The following is a 21,059-nucleotide window of genomic DNA, read 5'->3' as shown; positions in this document are numbered from 1 at the left end:
AACTGTTACCAGTTTGTGTAGTGTTGTTGGAGCTTTTTACCTGAAAATTTGTAGTTTGCTGAAGGCTTGTTTGTACTATGTCTGAATACAATGACTGATTTCTCAACACCTCTTGAAGTTAGTCGTCGCGCCGTTTTGATTTGAGTTTCTCACGTCTTGTTCCGTATTGAAGTGTAGAACATGGTCGTTGCTTTTCGCTTCAGAGATCTCTGGGTCGTTCAAGACGCGACGTGATTCTTGCTGCCGTCAAATCAACCCTTCTTCACACCCTTGTGAAAACACAACACCCAAAACAGATCCAAACAAAAACAATCAACAAGATGCAAACAACTACCAACCCTCCAAGGCCTCAACCCAGACCAGCAATCTCGAGTCTCCCAGATACTTTGAGCAATGCAAGTCCTTCGAAAACGCACTTCCAAACTCAACATCAAACTGACCGATCGCTCCACTAGATTGAAAACCATTTCGAACGCTTCCTATTCAACATGCAAGACCAAATGAGCAGTGCATTTGGAAGTCATCGCAACCCGTCTCATGGACGCCAGGCTACCGAAAACCGTCAAAGCAATGAACTGCAAACTGAATGGTTGCCCTTGTTGGATATTATTGAAGATACGGTAAAGAGTACATGCCGTTCGTTTCAAATAAAAGTAATGGGAGTCTGATGTTTGGGTGATAGGACCGAGTCTTGGTATTGATGGATTTGCCAGGTGTCAACAGCAACAATGTGCATGTTGAGTTGCGCGATGTGGAAAATGTGTTAGTTATTGAGGGTGTGCGTAATGATGCTGATTATACAGGTATGTGAAGCATTCATCATGGTGGTGATGGTACTCCAAATCTTGTAGGGATAATTCAAACTGGCGGTTTTTAGCTCAATTGCAACTCACTGGCACTGGCAATGAAAAGTACTGGCTCAAGGAACGTGGTGGTGGTACATTCAAACGAATCATTGTTCTACCAGCAGGTAAGCATAACAATCCTTCTGAAGAAGTTGGTGGTTGGCGGAAAAAAGACATTGACGTGTGTGTCGTAGGTGTTGACAGTGAAACAGAACCTGACGCATACTCTCAAAATGGAGTGCTTGTCATCCACTTGAAGAAGAAGACCGTCAATGTATCATCCAAGAAGATTCCTATTCGAAGCATGTAAAACGAGATGAGATTCTAAAATCGTTGGTGGTTTTATTTTTGTCAAATATGATAGCACATCTCTACTAGATTAAAAGTTTGTAAAGTTTGGAATCGTTTGCAAACGTTGGTAGACACCAAGGCAAGACCAACGCAACGTTTGTATAATACATGTGCACCAGAACCCAAATCTAGCAAGGAAAAGAACCGAATTTTGTTGCTAGAGCTCGTACCCATTACATTTGGTAAGCACGATCGCATGACAAATGCACTGAAATGAAAATCAATTGAACTTTCGCCGCAAAGCACTACAACACACGAAAGCAACCGTTTAACAAGTTCCAACTAGCTCTACCATCCCCGTATCAAGAATTAGTCCCTACTTTTTGTATAGACGGCTGCATTCATTCAGGAGTTTAACAACAGCAGCAACACATCAACTAGCAGCAAGAATGGCACACTCGGAACCGAAATTCACATTGTATACTGTTGGCACTCCAAACGGCATCAGTAAGTACTTTTGATCTAGTTCGTTTGAATGGAGTGATGGATGGGAACTAGCGAAATCCTCTTGTGGTTTCGGTTACATCCGGGTCTTTTAGCTCCCAAGCTGATTTCACTTTACGCTAATCAGAGCTCCTTGCTAAAATTAGAGGCCTCTGCCGCGTTGGAAGAACTAGGTCTTCCTTACAAGGTTTACAAAATCGACTTTTCAAAGAACGAACAGGTTTGTCGCAGTAATGTGCAGCTTCGAGGATCGCGAACGAGGTCTGACACATGTTTTTGGAACCGAATATAGAAAGAAGAATGGTTTTTGAAAATCAAGTACGGTCAACTGGTGTTTCTCTGTGTGGAATCTTCCTTACTGACCTTTAACATAGCCCTAACGGGAGAATCCCAGCACTTGTTGACCACTCAGCTCCTGGAGGAGACTTTTCGGTTTTTGAAGTACGGCGCTTCTTTTTTCTTCATTCGAACATAAAGGATGGCGCATTGATTTCTACCACACTCATAGTCTGGTGCCATTCTCCAATACCTTGCCGATAACTATGACCCCGACAACAAGCTCCTGCCCGCTGATCCTTTAAAAAGATCAGTAGCTATACAATGGTTGTACTTTCAAATGGTAAGTACCTGATACTCCTTCCTCAAAACTTATCTTTAACGATACGAATTTATAGGGAGGAATTGGACCCATGCAGGTTAGGATTTCTTCTTTGTATCATCCGAGAAATGCATACTAATACGAGGTCTAATGATAGGGCCAAGCGTCACATTTCCATCGTTTCGGTAAGACTAATCACAGCAAACCGCTCATGCGAGATAACAATTGTGATTTTATTCAACAATAGCCACTGAAAAGATTGAATACGCAATAAAGGTATGTCTGCACGCAGCTTGGTCTGTATCTTCTTCCTTGTTTCTGACTTGATCTCCCTTTACCAGAGATATCACGACGAGACCCGACGACTCTACACGGTTCTAGAACGTGGGCTGGTGGGCAAACCCTGGTTGGCGGGAGATGATTTCACAGTTGCTGATATAGCAAATGCGTCATGGGTGCTCTTCCATACGTAAGGCCTGCCTCTTGTCATTGGTTACGTGATGTGACCGTCATAATAATTGGTCTCACGTTATCTCAGGTTTGCCGGTGTATCCGTCGACGGCCTTCCAAACCTCCAGCGCTGGATGGCAGAAGTTAAAGAACGACCTTCGTTCAAACGTGGTGCTAATGTGCCTGACCCTTCACCAATCTACAAGCCTCCTCCAACTGAAGAGGAAGCGGAAAAGACTGCCGCTGAGGCTCGTGCTGTAAGTTCTTACTGATGCTATGTACTGGGAGCATTGCTGTGAGTATCCACGTCACTAACTGTACTCCATGTCTTTTAGTGGGTGCTGAATTCAAACAAAAAGGAGGCTGTAGATGACAAGAAAAATGATAAGTTATAGACTGGAACGACTGTATTGGGGAACTGATAAATCACGGTTGCACGTCTAAATCACGAGTATTTTCGCTCAGCGGTTTTCATGACACATGTCGTTCGTGTTCAGTAGTTTAGTAGAGCAGGTCGATAATGTAAAGCGTCCGTACACGTCGTTTTTCAGAATTTTTATTCTTCCATTCACAGCTGAATGTGGTGTCCCTTGGATGACAAACTGACCAGTCGACGTTACACTCGCCCAAATTCCCACAAAGCTTCAGCATCAGAAAGAAGACGTCTCTGGACATATAAATCCTCATCATTCTACTATCTTCAAAGCCCATCTTCCTCTCGTCAAGGCTCCTCTTTCGCCAAACTTTACAGCTCAACAACCTTCGCACATCCGCAATGGTCGCTGCAGATCCACCATTCACCCTCTACACCGTGGGCACGCCCAACGGTATAAGTACGTATTCTACATGTCTTCGCAGAGACATTCTCTCGCTGTTGAGCGAGGTTCTGGTGGTTGAGCTTATGGCAACATTTAAATGCCGTAAACTTTGTCAATGTTGGCCTTGAAAGCCTAGACGATCACCCATCATTTCGAGTCGAATCTAAATCGTACGTGTATTAGAGGTATCCGCTGCTCTAGAAGAGCTTGGACTGACTTACAAGACGTACAAGATCAACTTCAGCACCAATGAACAAGTAAGCTTGAATGGGTTTGGTAGTTTTCGCCTAATTGAAAAGTAACGATGATCTTTTCGAAATTGCTAGAAAGAAGAATGGTTTTTAAAAATCAAGTATGTTGCGTCATGTTTTTTCAGTCAAGTCCAATGCTTTGACCACCACCTTTTGCCAGCCCAAACGGACGTATCCCAGCTCTTGTTGATCACACGGCTCCTGGAGGCGACTTTGCCGTTTTCGAGGTATCGCACTCGTCAATGAGCATCCATATCAATGTCTATACTGACATGGTTTTTGGCTCTCATCCTTAGTCTGGTGCCATTCTTCAATATCTCGCTGACAACCATGATCCCGAACACAAGCTCTTGCCTGCAGATCCATTGAAGAGATCAGTAGCTATACAATGGTTGTATTTTCAAATGGTATGTCTTGTGGATTCACGCGTTGTTGGATGGAAAACTGTATTTTGTAACACCGCCAATTAGGGTGGCGTTGGACCTATGCAAGGACAAGCAAATCATTGTGGGTATTATGCATGACTCATGGTATAAGTCCTTTTTTTTCACACTCTCTTTTCTGTTTAGTCTCTCGATACGGTTAGTTACCAAATACTGTCACTTAAAAGAAATATCCTACTCTTAACACGATTGCACGGACTATAGCTCCTGAAAAGATCCCATATGCCATCAAGGTACGTCAATTTTTAATACGCATGATGTAGGGGAAAATGTATCACTTCATTCGCTGAATGATTCTTTCATCTCATAGCGTTACCAAGACGAAACACGTCGTCTCTACACAGTTCTCGAACGTGGGCTTGTAGGCAAACACTGGCTCGCTGGTGATGACTATACCATCGCAGATATTGCAAATGCTAGCTGGGTCTTGTCTCACTTGTAAGATGTTTCGATTGTCACGACATCAGTGGAGGATACCAAAAACGTTTTTCCACACTAGTTTCGCTGGCGTCTCAGTCGACGGTCTACCAAACTTGCAACGATGGATGGAAGAGGTAAAAGAACGACCGACGTTTAAGAAAGGAGCAAATGTTCCGGATCCAAGCAGAATATACAACCCACCAACCGAAGAGGAGATGGAGGCTGGAGCTGCTGCTAGTCGTGCTGTAAGAATGACCATGCTATTGCGTATACCGTATGAACTAACGCCCTATTTTGCTTTTGCTCTTAGTGGATTATGAAATCAATGACATCCAAAGACCCAGCTGCAGAAAAGAAGGAATAAGTGCCAGCTTAACTAGAAATTGCTTTTATTGTTTGATTTCAAGTGAGCATAACGAGAAATACAAGATATATGTTGGCAGCACTATTTCACTACTTTATTCACAACTTGCTCTTTTTGACTTCCTTGTGATACTCTTTATGGAGTCCCTCGAGTTCAGCGTCCTTCTTGGCTTCAGGAGTCGTCTTGTCTGCTACATGTACGTGTTAAATGTCAGTTTGTGATCTTGACGAGCTTCCAACAACCAAGACCGTACGCTCATATAAACTCACCTTCTGAGTGGCCTTCTGAATGAATACTGACACGAGAAAGTACTTTATCCTTCACATGTCCGATCTTTTGTTCCATCTTTTCCAAGGTGTTGTTGATCTTGTCCTTTACGTCTTCTTCAGCCTGCTTTATAGTGTTGCTGGCCTTGCTCATGATGTCTTTTGGAGGATTGGCTTCCTTTTGACCCATCTTCGGTCCTTGTCTGTGTTGATGGTTCTTGTTTGCGTACGATTTTATATAAGGGTTAAGGTTTGGCGAGGAAAGACAGATTACAAAGTCACAGAATTATATTTCACTATTACAACAGACAATCTCATTCAATTACATCCACGCGCGCTAAAGTTTGGCAGCAGCGGGTCTACCAAGCAACTTTTCGCGTTTGAATGTCGCAATCACGACCGTATCTTCTAGTCCAGCCTTACGATACTTGGATATTCGTTTCATGTCTGCTGAAGTTGCCATTTCGGCGAATACGAACGTGGCCGCATACTGCATGGTCTAATTGGACGCGACGAGAACAAAGTCAGCCATAACAAGACCTTTGATCAAAACTCACAACACCTACTGCAATTTCATCCCAGTATGATTTTTGACTGATAACCTTCCCATTATCAACAGAGTAGTCGACTAGATACGTGAGAGAGGTACATTACTTGCTTTTGCAGATTTCAATGCAGGGTTCCTAGCGTAACTCATTCTATCTTGCTACATGGCAACCAACGAACGACAGTACATACCACAATCGAATGCAACGAAAATAGGCCAGGATCCACGCTTCAGTGCAATCGGAACGACCCGTTTACTATACTCGTCATAACTAGCAGCACCTACTGCATCCGTGAACTTTAAAAAGTTCACCCTAGCACGCGAGACAAGTGTACGTTAGACACCTTTAATCAAACAAATTCTCGAAACATCCCTTACATTCCAACTGTCTCATGAGCTCTGGGATTCTTCAACATGAAATTGCGTATCATGTTATGTATCGACCGAATCTCATGCTCTGTAGCGCCACCTCCGTCCTTTGAATTTGTATTACGAGCCACCATATCTTCAACTGATGGCACCTTGATAGCACCAGTAAACAACGAGTAGCGAATCAGAGGTTGGTATAACGCCCTAAATGCCATATACCCTGCTAAAGAAAGCACTTTGGCAGTACCGGGCAAGTCAATCTTACGAGGCCTACAGCCTATTGAATGACATGGAATTCCTCGGTTGTGTAGATCGAGGATGTACGAGTCCAGGTTTTGTTGGGTCGTGTATTCGACGATTGCGATGCATGACCATGGTTTTCCTTCCTTTCCAGGTTCGGCCTTTTTCGATGAGGTGAGGACAGTCCATTCACAGTCTGCAATGTAGTGGATCCAGCATGATTGAGGCAGTAAGTTTAGTGGATGTTTGGGACTGTTGATGCCTAGAGGTATGTTGAAGAGATGCACAGCCGTAGGGCCCATCAGGTAGGTCTGGTCGGCACTCATGGTGTAAAAATCCAGAATTTGAGCTATGTACAGTGGATCAATATTAGTCTTGCATACGACTGTGACAGTCTTTGCCAATCAAAACGCTAGATACAGCGATACAGCAGATCAGGTACAAACAAAACATATACGGAGAGTAAGAACCATACCTCCAATAGGCTCTAGTCTTGAGATTCCTGTTTCAATCGGTTAGGCTTTCAGCCAATAACAAACAAGGGTCATACACGACAACTTCACGTCCAAAGTTCTCTCAAAGGCATCTTTTAACGTGTATTCACGCGACTCTTATATCCGTATTGCTGTATTCACGAAGATCCCTCAAGCTTTCATACCATCTCGTGAAGCTTGACCCATTTCAAATTTCTTGCATTTGTAAAAACCAAGCAATATACATCCCAGACAGGCAATCGGTCTAAGAGACAAGATGAAGTTATATTACTCTCCCACATCGCCATTCGTTCGCAAGGTGAGAGCTTGCTCAAACATATTTCAATAACGGCCCAAACTGACATCGAAAACCAGGTTGTGATTGTTGCTCGTGAAGTTGGACTGTTTGAGGAGTTGGAGCTAATACCTGTGGCTGTTGTAAGTCTTAAAACTACGTACAATTTATGATGCTGGTTGCGTCTCCACGCAATTGCATATTTGACGTGTATCGATGTTGGCTCTATCATTTCGCATAGACTTATTTTGACCAACTTATCATGAACCACGAAATGCTGAATGCGTTTTCTTTGCTAGGCTCCATATGAAGTGAATCCAGGTACAAGCAGTGTGCAAGGTGCTGGAAATCCTTTGGGGAAGGTCAGGACTATGTTTCTTGACGCGTCAACTTTACACATACCTCGACTAATCGCCTTCTCTTCTTCGTGTCAAGATTCCTACATTGATTATAGAAGACGGAACAGCACTCTTCGATTCTCGTGTCATTGTTCAGTATCTCGCTGCACTCAAACCAGCTAAAGGCATTATACCCACTGACATCAAAGAGCAGTTCCGAGCCAAGAAGCGTGAAGCTATGGCAGATGGACTATGTGACGCTGGCATACTCGTGCGGTATGAGGGTGGTAAGTCCTAACAACTCTTACTACTCTATCTGTTTCCAAAACGACCGAGTGGAAGTTTGTATACTGATGCTGGAGCTAACCCTTTTTTTGCTAGTTCGACCGATAGAAAAGCAATGGCCAAATTGGGTTGAAGGACAAACACGCAAACTCACTGCTGTTTTTGACGCTATGGAAGCTGAAGTTCCTGACATGGCGTCGTCTCTGGCAACGATTGGAGAGATTGCGTTTGTTTGTGCTTTAGGATGGTATGATTTCAGAATGGGGCCCGCTTGGAGGGACACGCACCCAAAATTAGGTGAGTGAAGGTTTTACATGTCTTGTAAGTAAGAATCCTGAATCCTGACCATTTTCGGATTCTTGATAGCTGCCTGGTACAAGACTGTTGAAAATTTGCCAGTCGTCACTGAAACCGCACCAAAAGTATAATTTTTGCGGTTCTGTGGGATGGAGGATGTTCAAACGCCCAGAATTCGTCGAATATACTAGTTAGCTATATGTGGTGTTTTTCGTGATTCAATCCTAGCCATCAGTTTCGTCTCTACTTATCAGACAGTGCCAGAAAACACGTGTATTCACACGACTCGTACATCCCGATTGCTATCTTCGCCATTTTCTTGCAAGCTTCACTGACGCTTTTTTGGAAGCTACTTCGCGCAGTTTATTCTCACCCTTTACGAAAAACGAACGACAGCCCATCCCAGACAGGCAATCGCTCTAAGAAGAAAGATGAAACTGTATTACTCTCCCACATCGCCATTCGTTCGCAAGGTTAGAGCTAGCGGAAACATATTACATCAATGCCCAAAAACTGAACAAAAAACTAGGTGGTGATTGTTGCTCGTGAAGTTGGGCTCTTTGAGGATCTGGAGATCATAACAGTGGCCGTTGTAAGTCTTGCGATGATTCTACTCTGACCTATGTGCTTTGACGAGACTACAACGCTTGCATCGCCTCACAATTCGACATTTGATGAGGCTTGTCATGATCACATTGAAACTAATGAAATTGTTTAATTGCTAGGTTCCACATGAAGTGAATCCAGGCTCAAGCAGTGTACAAGGTGCCGGAAATCCGTTAGGAAAAGTCTGGACCTCGTTGTCGTTCAGATTTCTTCACCTACCGGAAATTGCTGACATTACCGTCCTCATTCTGTCCAAACCGCAGATCCCTACTTTGATATTAGAAGATGGAACAGTCCTCTTTGATTCGCGTGTCATTGTGCAGTATCTCGCTGCACTGAAACCAGCTAAAGGGATCATCCCTACCGATATCAAAGCACAGTTCCTAGCCAAGAAACGCGAAGCTCTTGCCGATGGACTCTGTGAAGCTGGCACACTTTTGAGATTCGAGGGCCGTAAGCTGCAAAGCAATCGAGTTCTTCGTTTCGTACTTGCTTTTCACGTTCGTCTTTTGGTTTTTAAAGTCTTTGTTTTTGATAGTTCGACCAGTAGAAAAACAATGGCCGAATTGGGCTGAGGGACAGACACGTAAAATCACGGCTGCTTTTGACGCGATGGAAGCTGAAGTCCCAGACATGGCTTCATCTTTGGCCACCATTGGAGAAATTGCTTTTGTATGTGCTTTGGGTGTGTTTGATTTCAGGTTGGGAGCCGCTTGGAGGGATACACATCCAAAATTAGGTGTGTGAAGCGGTTGTAGGTGATGTTTTGTAAGAATGCCAATCCTCACATTTGTTCGAATTATTTGCAGCTGCATGGTACAAGTCTGTCGAAACCCTGCCAGTAGTCATTGCAACAGCTCCAAAAGCTCCAACAGCATGAGTTTTGGAACAGTGCTATATCAAAGATGTACAAAGAGCTCAGCCTGGGAGCTCAGAACTCGCCATGGTATATCGGTTAGCTGTACGCGTCATTCAAAGTAGCGATCGGTGTGCTCTAAATTAGTCAAAAGTAGACTCGAGAATTAATATAACACGATGAAGACTCTCCCACGTCACTGTGGTGGCGTTATTTGCCTTTCTCAGCACCTTTCGTGTACTTGTTCATCCGTTTTTACCAAGATACTTGCAAACGATGTCCCATAACACTGAGATTCTCGTCCTACAAGACGACGCCAGCAAGATCACATGTGTGGCTACTCCCATACCAGAGCTGAAGCCCGGCCAAATCTTGCTAAAGATTGAAAAAGCTGTACGTTGGTCGACTAGATTCTTTGTTGAACAGCACGTTCTGCTTTCTAATCGAGGGAATGACTTTTAGGCACTTACAGCTAACAATGTCACATACGCTCTAACTGGTATGTGGATTGCTGGCTGGTTTTTGAATGGGAATTGAAATTGCTGATAGTGTTGGACAATATCATGACATCACGATCCCCGTACTTTTTCATGGAATTCGGCTGATCCTCACAATACTGACATTGTCTGATATTTCATTATAGGCAAGACATTCAAGTACTTTGAGTTCTTCAAGCATGAACAGTCCAAGTATGGCAAGACCCCTGTTTGGGGATACCTTAGAACCATCGCCAGCAAGAACGATGCCATTAAAGTCGGCGAGATGCTATATGGGTAGGCGCTCTTTGTCTCTCTCAGCAAGACGCAGTTTGTGCCTCTCGATGTTTTGTGTTTTGTCCGGGAATTGAGATTTGACTGAAGAACTGAATTTTTCCATGTTACAGATTCTGTCCAATGTCCTCCCACCTGATCTGTGAGCCCGGAGTCATCACCGACACAATGGTAGCCTTACACCGTCCAGATCTACCAACCGATCGAGCTGCATACCTCACATACCGAAGAATGGCAAACGATCCTTCATTCGTCAAGGAAACTGAGGATCTGACTCCCGTTGTGAAGCCTCTGTATGTGTTTTTTATCATTGGCACCAAGTTTAGGAAGTCATCGTTAAACTATCGCTATCATTAGCTGGTCCACCTCGTTTTGGCTCGTGGACTATCTCGTAGAGAATAAATTCTTTGGTGCTGATGCTGTCTTGTTGACCTCGGCTTCTTCAAAGACGTATGTACCGGACACATCACAAGCAACCGTCTCAAACATGCTAACACATTCTACTGAAAATGTCAGCGCATACGGTGTTGCAGCAATAATGGCCCGCCACCACAAAAACAAACGAGTCATTGGTCTAACCTCAAAAGGAAACATTGAATACGTTAAAAAGATGGGTATCTACACTGACGTAGTCCTATACGAAGACATTGAGACCGGGCTAGACAAGAATGTGTCTGTTGCTATGATTGATATGGCTGGTACTCGGGAGATGCAGTAAGTGTGAATCGTTCTTGGTTGCAACAGGATGAGTTGTTCTGTACGCTCCTTCTTTCCTTAGAATACGCTTAAAGAAGCATTACGGACCTGAAAAGTATGTATATGTGTAATGAGGTGGCGTAAAAGGTCCATCGTTTCTAGTCCTTGTCTCATTTTGTGGCTCTGCTAGACTCTTGTTGATTTCAAACGTTGGAATCACGCATGTAACTGAGACCAAGACTAATGCCCCACGAGAGATGGGCGGTGGTATGTAAACTTCCCCCTACATTGTTTTTTGCTTGTTGGTGTTTCAGCCTTGACCACACATCCCACTCGAATCTTCCTTGTCGCAGTTCCAAGACCCCCGACAACAACTGCCCCCAAAATCAAATTCAACGAAGGACTCTTCTTTGCTCCAGGTATCATGCAAAAACGTACCGCTGAATTGGGTGCTGCAGAAGTTACCAGGTGAAAAAAATAACGACAATCCATTGTTCGAATGCTGCCTTCTCAGCAATTCTTTGCAACTTACTCACACTCGTGTCTTTCAACAGACGCATCAACGTTCTATGGCAGGAAATGGTTGAAGACGTAAGGAAGGGCCAGTGGGTGAAGATCAAGTACCTTGATACTCCCGATGCAATAATTGGTGCCTACCAGGCTTTCTTGGCAAATAAAGTGCCTGCAGATTCCGGGTTTATCATTTCGTTGAGTGGGAATGAGGCTGTTGCAAGACTTTGAAAATGTGATTTCTTGAATAAATCCTAGTCTTGTCTTTTACCTCTGGTGCTTGTCTCGGGTCGAGTTTCGTGATGGTGCTTTCTTCGGCCGTAAATCAGGTCTAGAATTGTCCTGCTTGTTGAAACACAATCCGTACTGGTACACTTGGGTTTCTTTGCATCGTTACCTCAACAAGAGCAACATCGATTTTTGTCGATTACAACTACGCAGAGACTCTTCTCTTTACTCGTCGATGCGAAAGTGTTTATGTTATAAATAATATGAATACTAGTACAACGTGTTTTGCGTTATTGTTGATTTGTAATATCTATATCATTCTTTTAACCTCATATTCTTGGATTACTACACTACATCTCGAAATCTGAGCCTCCGTCTGGAATCACTGGCGTATATGCAAGAGAAAGGCACTCCTTTTTATGAACGTTGAACCAATCTTCTCTTTGACATTCACGAGAGCAATACTGGGCAATACGACTATGACGAACAACAAGGGTTAGCGGCAAAAAGCCGTACTTCCATCTCAAAGTAAGTCTTACCATTGAGCACAAGACTGAATCTTTGGCAATCGACAATGACACTTGTTACAAGTGCCAAACGTGCAAGCATCCCATACAATCACTCGTCCATCATCAGTAGGTTTACAACGCAAGAGCACAGCACCTCGACCAGCACTGAGATCAGCCCATACAAAGTAAGTACCTACATCCCATTTCTCAGACCATTTTACAAGTACAGGAATACGAGCAGGATCTTGTCCTGCAGCGAGTCGTCTTCTAGCAAAAGCATATGATACAAGTGGTGGAGCTAATGGTGGTGGTGGTGTACTTCCAAACCCGAATCGGCCATCTGATGTTGTAGGTGTTGTGGGCTCTCGTGCTGCTGCAGTACCATTACTACTACTGCTGCCACTATTATAATTATTACTATTATTGTTGTAGTTATTACCAATAGTTGGGAATGTATTACTTGATGCTCCTTCAGCACACCCTTCAAGTTCAGCAACGGTAGCCAGAGTCGTAGTAGATGAACTGGAATGAGGCAGATTGGCAGCATCACGTATAAAATCTCTGAAATCCATTGTACAAGCTAGTATAGATTCCCATTTCGGATCCTCTGGGTTTGGGTGATTTCGAATACCGTCTTCTATACGATCCATTGCCTTTGATGCAATGGCATCTACATTCACCCAAGCGGCACCTTCATCTTCGTCAACTGATTCATTGGCTTCTGGGACTTCTACATAGAATAATCGTGGAGCGCCTAGGCATGCCGAGGCACTAGATTTGAGACCTGCGAGGACTAGGAGACATAAGCGTGGCCAGTCTACCGCCGTTTGTTTGAATTGGGGAAGGGCTGTTCGAGCCAGAACCCTGCGAGTCCATGCGTGCCTGTATAAGAAGGGAGCAGCTAATTCCTTCCATTGTTTTGAAACACATAAGCAGGCTAGTAGTGAAGTCGTGTCTTGCCATTGGGGAAAGTATGAGAATATGTGTAGTAATATCTAGATATTAGGATGAAGGTTTGTTGTTAGATATCCAGTGTTTTTGTCACATTTATGGTTTCTCGAACTTTTTCGAAACAATGGGGGAAACCCGTGTCACATGAATTCTTTAGAGTGTTTGAAAATAGAAAGCGACACGGTATTCCTTTTGAATCTGATGTCCTCTCCCTTATTTCCATTCATTGCTTGTGTGTGTGTGTGTGTGTGTGTGTGTGTATGGCACTTCTGTCTCCATAGCCATTTGGCTACGAAGCGGTTGAAGAGTGACTCTTTGTCCCAAGTAGAGCTTACCTCAGGAGCAGGACAGAATCCAGATTGTTGGTATACAGAGCTACTAGAATCGACAGTTTTGGCGGCCAGTCTCTTTGACCTTCTCGATGGTTTGCTTGGTGATGAACAAGACTCCAAGGATGATGATGACAATGGCAGCCGTTTTTTCTCAGACTGGGGCTCTGGACTAGAGCAAGGGTCACTGCCAGGAGTAGTAGGAGCCTGATTTGAAAGAGTGTTTGTTATTAAAGTAGCTTCACTTTTGGGCTCAAAAGAAATTTCCAAGATTCCCTCCTTTGTTTCATACCAAATGAGGACAGGACATTATACGTTACTAGAAAAAGGGACTCCGAGTCGCAGGGTATAGCAAGGCCTTGTGTATATCGACTCTTGTGCTCTCCTTTTAAAGGACTGTTTCAAGTTTGTGAGTAAAATTGATTTCACACCGTTCTTGTTGGCTTGATTGATGAAAAGAATGTGGTGACGAATATAACATTTTGATATGGACACGCGTCAATTAGAAAAGAGAAACGTCACTTTAATACTCTGAAAATTACTCTGGTTAGCTGGTGGCTAACTAACACGTCCCGTAGTCTTGCAACGAATGAATAATGACCTCAGCAATATTGTTGATCAAAGAATACCACCATCTTTATACTGAGCGGTACTTATAGTACGCTTCAGAACACGAGTGTAAATGTATCTGGCATGTCCCGGGTTGAAAATATGGAAACTCTGAGCTACTTTCGGCTTACTCTAATTCTATCTCTAAACCCAACCGCAGCAAGCTCGAAACATGGTCAAAATCGTATTGGGGTAAGCATCACAATGCAATTACTTCTTTCTCTGTAATTAGAGCGCACTTCTCACACTACTTTGCTACTTTAGAACCGCCGTCTTTGGTGCGCCAGGAACTGGAGCTAAAATCACTGAACCAGCTCTCATACAAGATGTATTAAACTCTTTCAAAAAGATATCTGGAGCCGAATGTGAACTCGATTCCGCCAGAGCTTATGCGTCAGAACCTTTACTACATGAATTCGGTGCAACATCACAGCCATTCAAGATTGCCACAAAAGCTTGGTCAAAACCAGGCTACGCCATTCTCGAGAAGCTCAGTGAATCCCTGAATATCTCGTTGGAAACGTTAAAGCTTCCCAAAGTGGACTTGTTTTGTAAGTGTGTGATATTTTGGACAAGCGATTCGCGAGCTTAGAGCCAACGTTCTAAACCTCTTGCAACCCAAAACAGATCTACACGCTCCTGATTACAAAACTCCGTGGACAACGACGTGTAAAGCTATGGGTGTCTTGCACAGCCAAGGAAAGTTCGATCGCTGGGGACTGTCTAACTTTCCCTCTTATGCAATCGATGAGATGGTGGCGTTCTGTAAACAAGAAGGTATACAGCCTCCAAGTGTATACCAAGGACTCTAGTAAGTACTTGTCCTCATTGCGTGGTGTCTTCGCAAGCCTTGCCTGACAAGAGACAGACAGGATGAGGCTGAAAACTCCATTCACGAACAACTCCTCCCTGTTGAGCCCCTGATTAACATGACCGCACTCGTTTAGCAACTTGATTGGACGAGACTGTGAACGAGAACTGCTACCATGTCTAAGACGTCACAATATGGTGTTTTATGCCTTCAGCGTCACAATATCAGGCATGCTCGGATCCAAACAGGAGGTAGTAGGAACTGGGACTCGTGGAGAGGAAATGTATCGTGCAAACTACAAGTCAACGCTGACTAGTCAAGCCGTGGAGAAACTGATAGCTCTAGCTACGTCAGTTGACTTAGCTCCGCGTGAATTGGCGTACCGATGGATGCAGTACCATAGCGGGCTGACTGAGGAAGGTGATGCGATAATCATAGGTCCAGCTAGTGGACAATTGTTGGAAGAATACGTGGCAGAAATGAAGAATGGGCCATTGAACCCTGATGTTGTTGCAAAGATTGACACGATCTGGAATGATATGAAGTCCGAAACTCCATCATATTTCTACAGTGAAGAGCGAATGTCACGCTTCTAAAACTAGTTTTTTTTTTCAAATCGAATATAGATAGTATATTAAATGCGAAATGTATATGAATTTTCATGGTATGTGTATAGATACTGGTGGGTAGTGGATTGCTGAAGCGCTAGATACAAAAGATCTTGTGTTTGCCGTTGAGGTATCTTCTCTATAAATATGCAAGCCCGTCCTGCTATCCTGCTCTTGTTCAAACAGGCAAATCATACGAATTGGGTTCATTCGGTTCTTCTCGTTGCATAAATAACCTGTAAGCACCTATTAGATCGAGTTCAAGCACAGATGTCACTGCTAGAGGATTGTCTGCTCTTGGTGGTAGTAGAGGTCTATCTGGTGGATCATCTACATCTAGAATCGGGCTTGATGACGATAATGCAGGTATTGGAGGCCTAGATGAGCTTGAAGCTACATTGTTCATTGGCTGAAGCGGTATCACTTCACTTGGCCGTAGTGGAGACAGTGCTCTACCTAATGGCGAGTTTATCAGCCCTCCAGGCATAGTGGGCGGCCTCGATGGACTGTTATTACTACTAGTATTGCTGGGCCGTGACGGTGACCTTGTTGGTGAGGTTGGCCGTCTCCTAGTCCTTTGCCACGGGAATTGGAAGACGAGACTAGATAAAGATATAGGTAGAGCTGGAGATGCTTCTGTTGAGGATTGGGATATAGTCAATACCACGAGGAGCCTAAATAGCTGTACAAAACATATCATAACATCCAGAAGGATCAGGAAGAGACGTGATGTTGGCTGGTTTGCTATAGAAAAGAATTAAGATTAAAGATTAGCAAACGTGCCAGCACATGGAAGCAGAAAGGATACGAAGTTTACTATGGAAAAAGTCGATAATCACAGCAAATCCTTCAGGCTGACTGAAATGTCTCATAGCAAACAAGAGATTCGTGCCAATAATGAAATACACATAGAACTTTAATGACTTTGTGACTAGGGATGAAGCTACGACCTAATAGTTAGACGTGTCGGTTAGTCTCACTGTACCAACTCGCAACATTTGAAATGTTTTGAATGCGCACAGATTGTGTTGCCAAACGGAGCATCAGAGTAAACAGACTGAAATCCAGAAGATATAGATACAGAAAGTTGGTGACTACGAGGTGATCGATATTGTCCAAAACCGTCTTTTGTGAGAGTGGATGCATCTTGCCAGCCATATTTCAAGCAAAATCAAGACCCCAAGCAAGAAAGGACTGGCTGCTAGATTATGCCCACAGTTATATCAATATGAGCTCCTCTCTCCCTTCGCCTGAACTATTCATCGCTTGAAATGGAAGTGTGAATAAGATTTGACTGGGAGCAACAATTACGGATCCTACAATTGCGTTGGCATTTGCGTTCCGTGGCACAAAAGAAGAAGAAAATGCCGTTGCCATTACGTGGTTTTGAGCAAATGGAATTGGAAGAACGTCACCATTCCCATTAAAGGCAACCAACGAAACATGCATGAATATCATGAGGTTTAGAGTCGAATCACTTTCATTTAACTCTCTGTTACATAGGCTCGCGGAGAGGATTTTGTATGTTAAGTTCAGGCAGCCTTTATATTTAAACCATTACATTTTCTACTGTTCTGTAAAATCTCCTATTCAAGGGACAAGAGTTGTTAGTATCATAAGCCCTCTGCATTTCTCCGGACTTGGGACCGGCATGGGCTGCATTACCTATATGCGGAGACAAACGATGCGATATAAAAGAACTCACATATAGTTGCCTGAGGTGAGGTAAATGTTTTGTGGTCTTTGCTACCATCAGTACCAAGACCCAACCACGTAAACGTGGATCCACTCGATCCCTTGACGCCTCCTCGCTTTTTGCTGTGACCAATGTCACCAGAAGTGACAGAGGCCAAGGTCGATAACACTGGCGGAGGGCTTAACGCACACAGCATAAAGACTCACGAGGTGGAGGAGTGTTTAAGGCACGATATACGAACACCATCTCGTGCGAATGGCCACTACTTGCAGATGCCTTCTGCTGACGTTGGGGAGTCATAGATCCATTCAGTTTTTACGATCCGTATGCATGGGAGCAACCGCACTTGATGCCCCTATCTTGCTGGGAAAGATACGGCATGCAGAGGTGTGGATGGGCACTGAATGGTTCGGTTCGCATCCATAGTTGGTAGCGTCCTTGAGTCCCTGAATCCTTATAGCAATGGCCTGGAAATGACGAAAACAGAACGTCAGCGCGTTGACGGCAAGTACGATAAACAGTAGCAAAGCATGCTGGAATCACTAGGATAGGCTCTGTATACATACTGGAAGTGTTCTGGAAATCGGGCCTTTGCTCCTGTGACCTTCTTTCCAATCCTCTACTGGGGATTGAATGTTTGGAATAGGGGGTAGTATACAGCAAGTGATTCCAACACACCGTGAGAACAGCGAAAATCCCTTTCAAACCCGAGGAGCTGTCCAGACACGCCAACGATACAAGAAGTTGGTGAAGATCACGTCTTGGGATCAAATTGGGTAAAATCTCGCATCAAGTATACAAAGGAATTGACCCACTGTGCGGCACGAAAGAAGTGAACCCGTTATAAGTTGCAAGAGGTGCATGACAGCATTACAGCCCCATCTTTTGAAACTTAACCGATTTTTAGACCCGATTTGCCAGAAAAATGTCGTCGTCCAATCAAACTTCACCAACAAGGAAAGGATCAAAGCTTTGTAGTAGTGGCTATGTGGTGTTAAACATATTAAAAGGGTGCCAGTTCCGACGCTTCCTCGAACTCAAAGTTTCAATATTTCCGTCAAAGCTACTACGGTATCAGGTCGTTGGCATCAGGTTTTAACTGAAAAACAATTTCCGGAAGCAAGCTGCTGTTTGTCGTTTAAGCAGCCTGTATTTGATCAAAGATGGTCAACTATGCTCAACTTGCCGGGTAAGTCATGGTTTACGGATCTGCTTCCGTCGTCTGTCCGTGATAATTTGCGACATTGCGCCCACAATTGTAGCTTACTGTGTTCACCCTACCATTAGATACACACTCCCTCCAGCAATCGTGTTTGCAGCTTCATTCGGTCTTCTAGTGCCCATATTTGTATACTATGCGCTCAGAGGGATTTCAAGAACTTCAATCTCCCTTGCACTATTCGTCACAGGTGAGCCATGACGTACTTTCCCACTATGAGTGGCCGCATTTTGGCTTGAATCTGTATTCTGAATCCTATTGGCTGTTGACGCTGATCCCCATCCACGTCTTTCCTAGTTCGGACTGTCTCCTTCATAATGCGTTGTCTGCTCATCACGACTTTTCAAACATCCGAGACCATCTACTTGGTTGAAGTGCTGCTGCAGAGTATCGGATACTTCTTTGTTATCACCACAACCTTGCAAATTCTTATAATGTAAGCTCTAATGTGGTCTCTCAATGTGGCACGGTTCAGAACTAACCCTCTCTTGAAACTTAGGCACTTTGGAATCCAACCAAGCACACCAGCGGCGCAAGTAGCTCGAGTATTACAACTTGCACTTCTGGCCTCGGTGATTGCCATCATCATTCTTCAACAACAGGCAGTCAACAATCCAACAAATTCCAACTCTACTCTGAATATATTTATTGGATTGTACTCGGCCATTGCTCTACTGGTTGCTCTCGGAACACTCGTGAATCTTTTGTGGATGAGAGAATCTCCTGATATGAGGGTATGTACAAACCTCTGTTGAAGGGAGTCTTGGCTGGTTGGAATGAATGTGCTAACCGGTATAATGCATAGATGCGAGGCCTTGTCTTTGCAATTGGACTCCTTATGGCCATTCGGACGATATACGTACTCGTAGCTGAATTCAATGGCGTGCTAGTCCAAGCCGAATGGTACCAATACGTGTTTAAAGCCACACCGGAACTCCTCACTGCTTTGATATTTACTATTCCGGATGCACACCAGTTGGCAGTCACGGCCAGAATGGGTGCGCGTGATGTTACTCATCCTCGACGGACTGATGCATATTCAAACCCCACGTAAATTATTGCATGTGATCATTTAGATATTCTCAATAGTAAAATTATTGACCAACCAACATCCGTCCGAATTAGTGTGTTCTACATTTGTGAAGGGCATGCTGTCATGGTGAGATAGATCATAAAGCGATCGCTCACAGCGGAGCGACTCGAATTTATGTTCATCAACTTCATCTTCACCCTCTAAAAGTTCGGCGGAGACGGGCAGCGTCTTTAGCTTTTTACAGTTTCAAACAAACAATAGCAGCAAGGTCCAACCGAGCACAGGGGCAATCACGAATAGTAGAATTAATACCTAGTTCTTGGTAAGTTCCCAGTGCTTTGTTCACTGACACGTGCACCGATGCATAAGCTTGGTGTTGCATGTGTTGTTGTTGTTGTTGAGCTTTGGCAAGCTTACAAGATTCAACGCATCTAAAGTAGGCACAATCATGGCATCTAAAGCAGCTCAACTAGTGACGGTTACTTTCAAGAACCACGTCTCCAAACATCGAGGTGTGACATGAATCAATTCAACCACGGACGCATTCTTTTCGTTCATTTAATGGAATGACCTGTCTTTAGGCGCCACTGGTAAAGTCGCTACAGTTACAGTAAACAATGAAAGACGCCTGAACGTCATGAACTCTGCTTTGATGAAGGACTTTATCAAAACATTTCAAGATTTATCTATGGATCCTGAGTTACGATGTGTCGTGCTAACTGGTGCTGGAAACAAGTCTTTCATCGGTGGTGCTGATATCAGTGAGATGTATCAGAAGGATCAAGATGGAGCTGAGGCTTTTATTCGACAAGTTAGCAAGTGCGCTGATGTTATAAGGTACGTAACTCTAAATACAAGAAATCGAAGGCAAAAAGCTCTAAAGTGCCTCAATTGTTTTTAGAAAAACTCCAGTACCAGTCATAGGAAGAGTCAATGGTTGGTGTTTGGGGGCTGGCTTGGAAGTTGCTGCTGCATGCGATTTCAGGATTTCGGCAGACACGGGAACGTTTGGGATGCCTGAAGTTCGTGTTGGCCTACCATCAGTCGTAGAAGCTTGTTTATTACCTGGTATGCTATCTAGTGTTTTTGGCGTCATATAATCTAAACTGACAATTTTATCAACAGATCTAATTGGATGGGGTCGGACGAGGTATCTCCTCCTAGTCGGGGACAATCTTCCCGCATCTACGATGCAACAATGGGGCTTCCTAGAGAATGTTGTTCCATTATCAAAATTAGATGACGCTGTGAACGATTGTCTTGATGGTATCGTAGCTTCAGGACCAAGAGCAGTGAAACTTCAAAAGGAACTGGTCAGTATACATGCTCCCTGTCCTTGCGGCATCGTCGAACTCACAACTCTTACTTTCCAGATCACAAAATGGGAACGGGCATCCTCGCGAGAAGCGGCCACGGAAGCTGGAGCTATACAGTTTAGACGTGCTTACGAGACAAAGGAACCACAAGAGTATATGGATGTGACATTCTTTAAGCGTAACAAGTTGTAAACTTGGCGGCATACAGTTTGATATTT

At 43.9% G+C, this 21,059-nt stretch overlaps 6 protein-coding genes across 6 annotated transcripts; 5 read left to right on the top strand and 1 right to left on the bottom strand.

Moving 5' to 3' along the window:
• Nucleotides 1–1,585: 1,585 nt before the first annotated feature.
• SmJEL517_g04955 (uncharacterized protein) lies at nt 1,586–3,083 on the top strand (the record flags this gene model as incomplete). Its single annotated transcript, XM_031170883.1, has 11 exons — nt 1,586–1,643; nt 1,736–1,860; nt 1,933–1,958; nt 2,015–2,081; nt 2,149–2,259; nt 2,315–2,335; nt 2,396–2,423; nt 2,486–2,514; nt 2,580–2,707; nt 2,777–2,945; nt 3,024–3,083. 11 exons carry the CDS (start codon nt 1,586–1,588, stop codon nt 3,081–3,083), a joined length of 822 nt encoding a protein of 273 aa, XP_031023122.1.
• Nucleotides 3,084–3,463: 380 nt separating this feature from the next.
• Nucleotides 3,464–4,984, top strand: SmJEL517_g04954 (uncharacterized protein; the record flags this gene model as incomplete). Its single annotated transcript, XM_031170882.1, has 11 exons — nt 3,464–3,521; nt 3,690–3,763; nt 3,833–3,858; nt 3,918–3,984; nt 4,054–4,164; nt 4,228–4,264; nt 4,327–4,338; nt 4,405–4,433; nt 4,511–4,638; nt 4,700–4,865; nt 4,931–4,984. 11 exons carry the CDS (start codon nt 3,464–3,466, stop codon nt 4,982–4,984), a joined length of 762 nt encoding a protein of 253 aa, XP_031023123.1.
• Nucleotides 4,985–7,156: 2,172 nt separating this feature from the next.
• Nucleotides 7,157–8,225, top strand: SmJEL517_g04953 (uncharacterized protein; the record flags this gene model as incomplete). Its single annotated transcript, XM_031170881.1, has 6 exons — nt 7,157–7,198; nt 7,255–7,317; nt 7,474–7,536; nt 7,610–7,799; nt 7,894–8,094; nt 8,164–8,225. 6 exons carry the CDS (start codon nt 7,157–7,159, stop codon nt 8,223–8,225), a joined length of 621 nt encoding a protein of 206 aa, XP_031023120.1.
• A 300-nt stretch (nt 8,226–8,525) lies between these two features.
• On the top strand, nt 8,526–9,580 carry SmJEL517_g04952 (uncharacterized protein; the record flags this gene model as incomplete). The annotated part of the gene is made up of 5 exons (XM_031170880.1): nt 8,526–8,567; nt 8,624–8,686; nt 8,820–9,153; nt 9,239–9,439; nt 9,510–9,580. 5 exons carry the CDS (start codon nt 8,526–8,528, stop codon nt 9,578–9,580), a joined length of 711 nt encoding a protein of 236 aa, XP_031023121.1.
• A 2,530-nt stretch (nt 9,581–12,110) lies between these two features.
• SmJEL517_g04951 (uncharacterized protein) lies at nt 12,111–13,859 on the bottom strand (the record flags this gene model as incomplete). Its single annotated transcript, XM_031170879.1, has 4 exons — nt 12,111–12,237; nt 12,300–13,264; nt 13,556–13,756; nt 13,842–13,859. 4 exons carry the CDS (start codon nt 13,857–13,859, stop codon nt 12,111–12,113), a joined length of 1,311 nt encoding a protein of 436 aa, XP_031023118.1.
• Nucleotides 13,860–19,973: 6,114 nt separating this feature from the next.
• Nucleotides 19,974–21,033, top strand: SmJEL517_g04950 (uncharacterized protein; the record flags this gene model as incomplete). The annotated part of the gene is made up of 5 exons (XM_031170878.1): nt 19,974–20,037; nt 20,107–20,362; nt 20,427–20,593; nt 20,651–20,838; nt 20,899–21,033. 5 exons carry the CDS (start codon nt 19,974–19,976, stop codon nt 21,031–21,033), a joined length of 810 nt encoding a protein of 269 aa, XP_031023119.1.
• Between the last annotated feature and the right edge of the window lie 26 nt (nt 21,034–21,059).

This window comes from Synchytrium microbalum (genome assembly GCF_006535985.1).
Source record: "Synchytrium microbalum strain JEL517 chromosome Unknown SmJEL517_scf0039, whole genome shotgun sequence".
In the NCBI taxonomy this organism is placed as follows: domain Eukaryota; kingdom Fungi; phylum Chytridiomycota; class Chytridiomycetes; order Synchytriales; family Synchytriaceae; genus Synchytrium; species Synchytrium microbalum.
This window is presented reverse-complemented; position numbering and strand designations above follow the sequence as displayed.